The sequence below is a fragment of the Protomyctophum bolini genome (genome assembly GCF_963924005.1).
Source record: "Protomyctophum bolini genome assembly, chromosome: 6".
Classification (NCBI taxonomy): Eukaryota; Metazoa; Chordata; class Actinopteri; order Myctophiformes; family Myctophidae; genus Protomyctophum; species Protomyctophum bolini.
In genome coordinates, this window is record NC_137867.1 from 4,479,722 (window position 1) to 4,489,607 (window position 9,886).

The following is a 9,886-nucleotide window of genomic DNA, read 5'->3' on the forward strand; positions in this document are numbered from 1 at the left end:
TTAATGATGACGTCGATTTCTCTCCCTTACTGTAAAAGTTTTCATACTCACTACAGTGACTTCTCTCCATTTCCCTCCATCCTCATACATAGTATAACATACCAACATTTATACTTTTTTTCTATTTATATACCGTATTACTTTATTTGATTATATTTATATATATATATATCTTTTGTGTATGTAAAGTTCACTATTGGTCTGTAATAGTCAGGTGTGCACACCCAGGTGTTTGTAGTATCTCTGCATCATTCTAAATGATGATGTAAAGTGTCAAACAGTCATCCTCAGTTGACCCTGACGAAGGCCCATGTAGGCCCTGTCTTCTTCTGAATACAATTAATGTTCTTCTGCCAGTGCCTTGTGTCTGAGGTACTCCTCCAGACATTGGATGGCAATGACATCCATGTCTACATCAAACTTATTGGCAAAAAGGTGGTGCTGCTCAATTAACCACTTCAGATCACCAGCAGCATATATGCATATTGTCCTAACATGTTTGCCATGGCACATTGGGTACACAGCCCCCAGTTGACCCTCTGATCCCTCATCGGACTCCCACTTCACTAGCCGTGCAATAGCGTTGACATCGGTCATGTCGTACTTGCCGTTTGGCCAGACTGATCCAGGAACATTAGGGATGCGCTGAATGGTGGCCCAGAGATTCTCATCGGGACTGTAGGTGTCTTCAAACCATTTCTTCAGTTCCTGTACACGGTTGTCCTCCAACACACTGTTTACATAGCCCCGGCTAACCACGATGTAGGCGCTTCCTGAGAAGATGGGCAGATTGAAGGGTGGTGGGTCCTTAGCCTCCCCCGTCGCCTTAGATAAATGAGGGGATAAATTAATGACTATGGATCAATTTCTCCTCCAAAAGAGAATGAAAGGCAAAGAACCAATGTCAACGATAAAATCAAAAACACAATATGGAACACAACTTGAAAAACAAACAAGAAAATAAATAAAACAAACATCACACGTGACATGAATGATTACCTGGAGCTCTCCATCTACTATTTGATGAACTTTCTGCCACCTCTGTTTCTTCCGGTCAGGAACGTGTTCAGACTCCAAGCCGTTTCTACCCTTCAGTACCTGCAGGCTCCTCACAATTTCTAGGTTGGTTTTCAGGGGGAAGTCTTGACCACACAGGTTGATAAAATACTTCCAGGTTGTGCTAACGTTGTAGAGATCGGCCATGCAGTTGAGATCGGCCTGTACACGTGACCAGCTAGCGTAGACCACACTCACAGGCTGGCTGACCATGAAGACATTATGGAAACAAGAAGAGATACCCGAGACAGCAGCATGGACTGAAGCCTCTGCCTTCTTGTCCACATGGATGCAGTAAACATTCTGAGGGACGTAGATGGCTCGCAACAGGCGCTCAAAGTTCTGCACCTACAGTATATGAGAAAGGGGGAATTTAATTAAATTCTATTGGCTACCAATATTCACAATTTGTAAATAGGGTGACTATCATTTCAACTGAATTTAATTGATAGCAATATAGTCTTGAAAAGTGCACTCTTAGCCATTCGGAAATGGAACAAGACAAACCTGACACTGCACATCTTGATCACATCATTCCAAAGATCTGTACCAATTTGTGTGAGTATTAGCATAAACTATCAATTATTTTGACTCTGACGAAATGGAACTATAATCGTGTTTGCTGAATAAATCGATCTATAAATGCACCAAGTCTCTGTGTGTACAGTACGTACGTACGTGTGTACGTCTGTATTCCACGTAACTCAAGAACCATTTGCCGCATCGACTTAAAATTCAAAAACATATATGGGCATAAAAGGGACACAGGCATAATAATTGGGCGGGTCATTCATTTCCAACTTGCATCGTTCCAAGTAGGCCAGCGCCACCTCTCTAGTATTTTAGGTCCCTGTGCTCCGGTAGCTTTCCCAGTGGCAATATAAATACATATTTAATATAAATACATATTTAATATAAATACATATTTAGAAAAATATTATACTGTAGATATTATAATACCGGTATGTTTGGAAAGAGTATAATTTTGTATACCTTTTGATGGAGAACAATAGAAAAGGCTAGGGGGAAGTCCTTCTCTTCCTGGCTTAGAGGGAACGTCAAATACTTCCTTCTAAGCTTGAACATCCTGAAATGTGGTGAAAGATGGGGGTTACATGGTACAAACATGGTATATCAAATATTGAAATATAGATAAGTTTGGTTTACAAAACGATACCTGCAGTCCTGGGTGGCATTAATATAATACTCATCAGGGATCTGGACAGTCCTCTTGAAGTCTTTAGTGATTAACAATAGCTCAGCCTTCTGCAGTGTCTCTGTGTCTCCTTCCAGGATTGAGGAGCATTTAACGTCATCTTCAGGGCTCCCATCAGCAGCTGTGTATTCCAACCAGGTAGAACTGCGGTTGCTAGCATTCCAGCTCTTCTCTGAGACGTTATGCATTAAAAGCAGATACACCATCATCAGGATGACAGTGGAAATTAGCCCGCAGAGATACCTTCTAGTATACTGGTATGCCATCTATGGAAAGAATTTCACTTGCAACAATCAATATGTAAGACCTCAGATTTACACTGCTCAGTGAGTCATAATCAAGTTACAGTCCATCAAAATCAATAAAATAAGAAATCCATGTGTTCTCTTGTCATATATGCTATATCTGTTGAAGATGTTTCATCTTAAGGTCCACAAATGCAGGTGGCTGGTCTCTTATGTCAGAAGTTATTAGTCCTGAAAGTAAGAAAGAAAATGCAATAAATACATTCATCCTTGCTACAGATAACATTGTCATTCATAGCTGGGGACGAACTCGTACGAAATCACCACGATTTGGCTTTTGGCGACTAGTTTTTGAATTTTGGCGTGGTTTTGGGTATGGGTATAAGGTTTTCAAAAAGCTGTGCAAATATTAGATACGTATAGCTATGGTTGTAAACCAATATAATTGATAAAATAGATATTCAGAGTTTTCTGGTTGAAACCATCCGAAGGGGCTAGTGACAGGGGGCTTAGGGGTAGAGTGACCAGATGGTCACCGAAAGGTTCCCAGTTCGAACCCGGGCTCCCCCAGAGTTAGTGTCGAAGTGTCCTTGAGCAAGACACTGAACCCCTAATTGCTCCTGATGTGCAGGTTGGTGCCTTGCATGGTTTCCCCCGGCATCGGTGTGTGAACGTGCGAGTCAATGGGTGAATGTAATGCACATCTATGTAAAGCACCTTGGATAAAGGCGCTATATAAATGCACTATTTACCATTTGTGACAGGCAGCACACAATGTCATTACTCGTGTTCGTCTAATGTCTTGTATTTTATTTAGTCCTACAAGCTGACAACAGGTAATAAACCTGGAAACTAAGGAATAAACAGTATTGCAATTATTGCATTGTGTATTCTTTTGAATACACAATGCAATAATTAACAGTACATTATGTTATTGCAATATATTTTTACAATATAACTGCTGAATATAAATGCAAACATTATTTCACAGCTCCTCTCACTACAGATACAGACTTCATTATAAATATATACTCCTTGAACATGTAATATATATATCTACACATGATGTACATTGAAATATATATAAAGTAAACAGTGCAACAGTTTCTTTAACTGCTACTACAGCAGAGCTCAGCAGACTGGAAATAACTAGCATTAACTACATTACCCAGAATGCATTGCACTCAAAATAACTAGCATTGTTTAACTACAGTGCCGGTTCTAGGAGTGGCCCTATGCAGGCACGGATTGGACGGTCTGCCAATTCTGCCCAGCCAGAAGGGGCGGGGCAGGGTGGGGCCGGTCGAGCGCCCAGAAATAAATAGATAAATAAAATCCCTCGCAAAAAACAAACAAACCTAGAAACAAAATTTCAAGAAATTTTACTGGGTGCCTGAAGCTCGCCAAGTCTGTGCAGCATTTGAGCCACGGACCACCATTTGATGACATTTAGCCTCTCAGAAGGATCCATTGTGTTACATGTGAGCCAGGTCTCTCCATTGACTTTCAATGGGGTAATTTGTCTAAGTTTATTGGGAATGTTAGCATTGCTAGCATGCTAATGCTATCATGTTAATATGCTAACATGCTAATACTAACATGCTATCATGCTAATATGCTAACATGCTAATGCTAACATGCTAAGATGTCTGAGCTGTAAGGGTCCATTTGGTTTCGTTCAGGGGGGGGCGTCCCGGTTTCGGCGAGCCGCCCCGCGTCTGAGACGGTTGAGAAATGACAAAGTTACATGTTTCCCGGATATTCTCCATTGACTTTCAATGTGTGTGTGTGTGTGTGTGTTTGTGTGCACATGTGTGCATGTGCGTGCATGTGCGTTTGTGTGTGCGCGTGTGTGAGAGGTGGTCAACATGGAGCAAGTTTCAAGACTGTAGCATGTTGCAAACAAAAGTTATAGCTGTTTAAAGGCCAGCCAATAGGAATACAGAGGGGCGGGGCTTAAGCAATTAAGCCATTACAGCTTGTTCCTCTTGATGGTCTACGTCCATGTACCAAAGTTTGAGGCTGTAGCATGTTGTAAACAATAGTTAGAGCTGTGTAAAGGCCAGCCAATAGGACGACAGAGGGGCGGGGCTTAAGCAATTAAACATTTACAGCGTGCTCCTATTGGTGGTCCAAGTCCATGGAGCAAGTTTCAAGACTGTAGCATGTTGCAAACAAAAGTTATAGCTGTGCAAAGGCCAGCCAATAGGAATACAGAGGGGCGGGGCTTAAGCAATTAAGCCATTACAGCTTGTTCCTCTTGATGGTCTACGTCCATGTACCAAAGTTTGAGGCTGTAGCATGTTGTAAACAATAGTTAGAGCTGTGTAAAGGCCAGCCAATAGGAAGACAGAGGGGCGGGGCTTAAGCAATTAAACATTTACAGCGTGCTCCTATTGGTGGTCCAAGTCCATGGAGCAAGTTTCAAGACTGTAGCATGTTGCAAACAAAAGTTATAGCTGTTTAAAGGCTAGCCAATAGGAATACAGAGGGGCGGGGCTTAAGTAATTAAGCCATTACAGCGTGCTCCTATTGGTGGTCCAAGTCCATGGAGCAAGTTTCAAGACTGTAGCATGTTGCAAACAAAAGTTATAGCTGTGCAAAGGCCAGCCAATAGGAATACAGAGGGGCGGGGCTTAAGCAATTAAGCCATTACAGCGTGCTCCTATTGGTGGTCCAAGTCCATGGAGCAAGTTTCAAGACTGTAGCATGTTGCAAACAAAAGTTATAGCTGTGTTAAGGCCAGCCAATAGGAAGAGAGGGTTTGTGTGTTGGTGTGTGTGTGTGTGTGTGTGTGTGTGTGTGTGTGTGTGTGTGTGTGTGTGTGTGTGTGTGTGTGTGTGTGTCCATTTGGTTTCTCTCAGGGGGGCGGCCCGGTTCCGGCGAGCCACCCCGCATCTGAAACGGTTGAGAAATGACAGAGTTACGTGTTTCCCCAATTTTCTTCATTGACTTTCAATGTGTGTGTGTGTGCGTGCACATGTGTGCATGTGCGTGCGTGTGCGTTTGTGTGCGCGCGTGTGTGAAGGGTGAATCATTAACAATGTATCAATTTCAGCTGGGCTAGTCTATGCAAATGCCACCACTATTGAAAGTTAACCCATTCTGAACGGGAACCCCTTTTTTTTGTTATGCTGAATTTGTTCAGATATACGGTCCGAACAAATTGCTCTAGCGCAAAAAGTAAAAGTCGAATGCGATTTTTGTTTTTGCCGTGAGTGACCCGAGACATTGAGGTACGCCGTGTGCGATCGTGGTATTGGTACGATAAAAAACGTGGTTATAAGAGCGAGTTAAGAAATTGTGTTTGTGATGAAAAAATTGCTGACTCATTCAGGCAGTTAACATGGCGTCTTATGACACATTATGATGGTACACCTGTCGCTTTCAGGGCTGTAGTTCACATACCGTATGAATCTGGGCTGTGGTTGTGACATTGGGGGAAAGAGGACGAGTGTGGCTACAGAATTACCGAAACCCATGTGTGTAAAGTTAATATTTTGGCCGTGAGGACGATTTGTTCGGAGAATTTCGCTACAGTTTTGACACTGGCTGCTCACTCTGACCCGGTCTCTCTCTGGGCGTGAGACACTCTAAGTCGAGATTTTTGCTCAGACCACACACACTTTGAACTGCGATAGCGGGCAAACCGTGCAACGTATTCGAATTCCGTCTCAACCAGGACAAAGTCGATGGCCTCCTGTGCTGTTTGACGTTTAAATCGTGTGTCTACGTAACAGTGTGCAAGAGCAATGTGGCTCCAAAGTAACGTGTCGTTTTCTGTTTTTACCCGCGTTTCCCCATTGACTTTGCATGGGGCATTTTTCGCGTCGTTTATTGCGAATTACGTCGGCACGGTAACTCGAATCGGAAAGAAAAGCACAAGCACACCATTCCCGGCCGAGCCGCACGTTTCGATGTATATATTGTGGGGCTTTGGTAAACCGTGCGGCCGGCCATAGACGTCAAAGTTTCGTGTCTTGAATACGATTATTAAGTATTGGTTTCGGATTTCAACCTGTGTTTCTGCCATTGCATGGCAGGCACCCAGAAAAAAAACACATACCGGCCACCGGCTCTATTAGAGAATTGGGCCGGCCCGGTCCATAGGGGGGTTAAAGTGATTTTGCCATTGGTTGAAGGGAAGCAGAGACCCCCACCGGCCGCTAATGTGGTTGTGGTTTGCTCCATCTGGGCCGTCTGACTGACGTAAGCCTTGTTCTAGTTCTACCAGCAGGGGCCTATTTCACGAAACTTGGATTAGAGATTAAGCCGGGCTTTAACACATATCCTGGCTTAATATATCCTGGATCAGTGCTTAACCGGTTTCATGAAAGCTGGTTGATCTTGCCAGATTAACTTAACCAGTTAACCTGGATATGTTGAGGCTTGATTCGGTTTCATGAAAGGGATGCTACATAAATTACCATGGGAATTTATGCTTTGGACTTAGCCTGCTCCGGACCAGGCTAACAGCCAGGTTTAACCTAATCCTGATGTCTTTACTGTTCATTAAGCAGTCAAACTGATCACAAACCAATGATGTTTTCCAGATTTATTCAATTATTATGGGTTTATGTTGCCTTATTTGTATCGGTCTGCATTAAAGGACTAATTTAAGCACTATATAAAATCAAATAACCAAAATATATAGGCTGCACAACATCATGACAGCTTGTGAGCTTGTAGATCAGCTGCTTTTGGTGAATGTTCCCCATGAATAGGTTTGCTGTCGTGCAAGTGCACGGTTAAGAATAATTATTATATTATATTATTATTATTATTCTTTGTAAAAGTGAAAACCACTAAATATTACCATTACTCATTGTTTTACAACATATTGTAACGTTTCACCCACTACTAGTCCTACATACTTTCACCTAGAAACCCCATTCAAACCTATTTAGGTTCATCCTACGGTGGACATGTGTGCCTGAAAAGGAATCTTTGAAATGTTTCATAGTTTTAGAAATATAGTGCTTTCAAATTTGAGACATTTATAGGCAGATAGTGGCACTTCAAAAAATCACTTTCACCTAGAAACTCCATTCACACTTTGTAAAATTCAGCTTACTGTGGAAACACATGCTGGAACTTTTTACTTTGAAATGTTTTGTAGTTTCTGAGTTATTTAACTTAAACGCCCAATGCATTCTCAATGGCAATAGCACAAACTTTGGCATGCTAAATGAACCCATGAACCTATGAACCTCACCAGTCTGGCCCCTGTCTGGAAAACAACCCCCTTCCCCAAAGGTATAGCTCCCTCAGAGGAGGGAGTTATGGCCAAATATCACAATGCGACAATATCATTATGCTTACAATATTAAGAATTCTGTTTTAAGTTAATAGTAGTGGTAAAATGTAAACTATATTTTTGGGGTAGTTAATCATTCAGTCTATCCACTATTGAGAGTATGTTCTCTCTTTAATTACAGCAGCAGTATTTATTTTAGAAGCTTAAATCCTTGTATCAGTTGGTCTTGAATAGATTAGTAAAGATAATGAGATATACAGAAGGGGGCTGTAATGCAACTATTAAGGATGCAAACTGCCTTAATACCCCATGAAGAAGAAGGATCAGTAAATCTTTGATCCACAGAATGGGTCTAGAGATAACAAGCCAGACTGTCTATTAAGCCAGGCTTGCTGATCCCGGCTCGCCAAATCCGCCAATTCTGAGCCTCGCTTGGCTTTAGTGGAACGGAATAAACCAGGCTGTAAAGATCAGGATTTAAAAAGCCTGGCTTTGGCCTATATCCTGGATTAGTTAATCCAAGATTCGTGAAATAGGCCCCGTTCTACTGTATCAAACCAAAACTATTTGTTTTGGTATGGTTACGGCAGGAAGCCGCTCAATTTGGAGCCGGCTTTGTTTCCTTTATCCATGATTTATGTCTGCTGGCCTGTGTCCAACATGTCAGCTGTACTGTATGTAACGATGCTTTGCCGTCCATGCACCGTCCTTGTAACTGGCTGCTCTCCCACTGTCAAACTGCACTGGCAGTGTTTATGTCCTTTGTACAAGGTATTCCTGTACTTCTCATTATGTGGACATAAATAAAGATTTCAAACGTGTGGCAGTCAGGCTATTCATCATGGTCATGGACAAATGGGGACTGCCCATAAGTTCGACCTCCCGTTAGTCCGACCTACGTGGACGGTTTTACCCTCTAAGACCCAGCGTTGCTTTTTAGCAACAATTTTATTTTAATTAATTACTAATATTTTTTTTTTTTCTGTTATTTTTTCAACTAAACGTCATCAGTGATGTTCATTGCAATGCCATTTCAATGCCATTGGTCATGATATTTGCATATAAACACCCCCCACAGAGGCTGAAATTCACACAAATAAAAAATGTTTGAACATTTTTTAATTTAAGACTTTTGACCTTTACCCTAATAAAAGTAAGTAAAATAATTGTAATATATGTTTTTTTGTGATCATTAGAATGTCTAGAACATGTTTTATTCATTATTGTGAAAGATATCCCCCAAATGTAAATTATTAATTTATTATATTATTATATAATTATTATAATTCTTTCATCAAACTTTATTTTTTTTAACATCTTTTTTAGTCTTAGTCCTAGTAGTACAAAGTAGTAGTAAGGTTGAAATCTATTTTTTTGCAAGTAGAAATTAATGCGGGTGTTAGAGGGTTAAGAATGATGCGTGGCGGTTTAAGACTGAGGTTAGGGTCGGCTCATTCCCTGATGGACTGATCGAGGGTAGCTACTGGGATGTAGTCGGGATTTGGCGCTCCCAATATGTTTGCACAGCTTTTTGAAATCATTATACCCATACCTAACACCACGCCAAAAAAAAAAAAAAAAATAGTCACCAAAAGCCAAATCTTTACAAGTGCGACCCCGGCTATCAATGATTAATTTAAAATGCATCGCACTGTGTCAATGTTTAAATGTCGGCTATACTTACTGTAAACTTCCAAGACCATTCTAGCGAAGCGACGTAATGTGCATGGTCCTGTTCCAATATAGTAGATATAGGCATGTGCAGACAGACACACACACTGTAGGAGACAAGCAGTATGTAATGGAATGGATGGATGATAGAGACATTCCTTTATGCGAATAATATGTGGCAGGATGAGCCTGAGTTCCCACGCTGTCACGGCCCCATCCTCCGCCCACTCATCTGATTGGCTGATTGGTGGCAGTATAAGTTTCCTTTTCACGTCCCTGAGGTGCCCAGTTCGGGGTCGTCCCCATGTTCCCTCAGCCCTATGTTCCCTCAGCCCTATGTTGTCCCATTCCAAAACAGACCCTATGTTCCCTCAGCCCTATGTTGTCCCATTCCAAAACAGACCCTATGTTCCCTCAGCCCTATGTTGTCCCATTCCAAAA

General features: G+C 41.7%; 1 protein-coding gene across 1 annotated transcript; it reads right to left on the minus strand.

Annotated features, from left to right (window-relative positions):
• Positions 1–275: 275 nt before the first annotated feature.
• LOC308317533 (beta-1,3-galactosyl-O-glycosyl-glycoprotein beta-1,6-N-acetylglucosaminyltransferase-like) lies at positions 276–9,565 on the minus strand. The gene is made up of 5 exons (XM_080766615.1): positions 9,459–9,565; positions 2,234–2,393; positions 2,050–2,143; positions 1,000–1,404; positions 276–825 (listed from the first exon to the last, which is right to left on the minus strand). Exons 1-5 carry the CDS (start codon positions 9,475–9,477, stop codon positions 340–342), a joined length of 1,164 nt encoding a protein of 387 aa, XP_080622741.1. The 5' UTR covers positions 9,478–9,565; the 3' UTR covers positions 276–339.
• Positions 9,566–9,886: the final 321 nt, after the last annotated feature.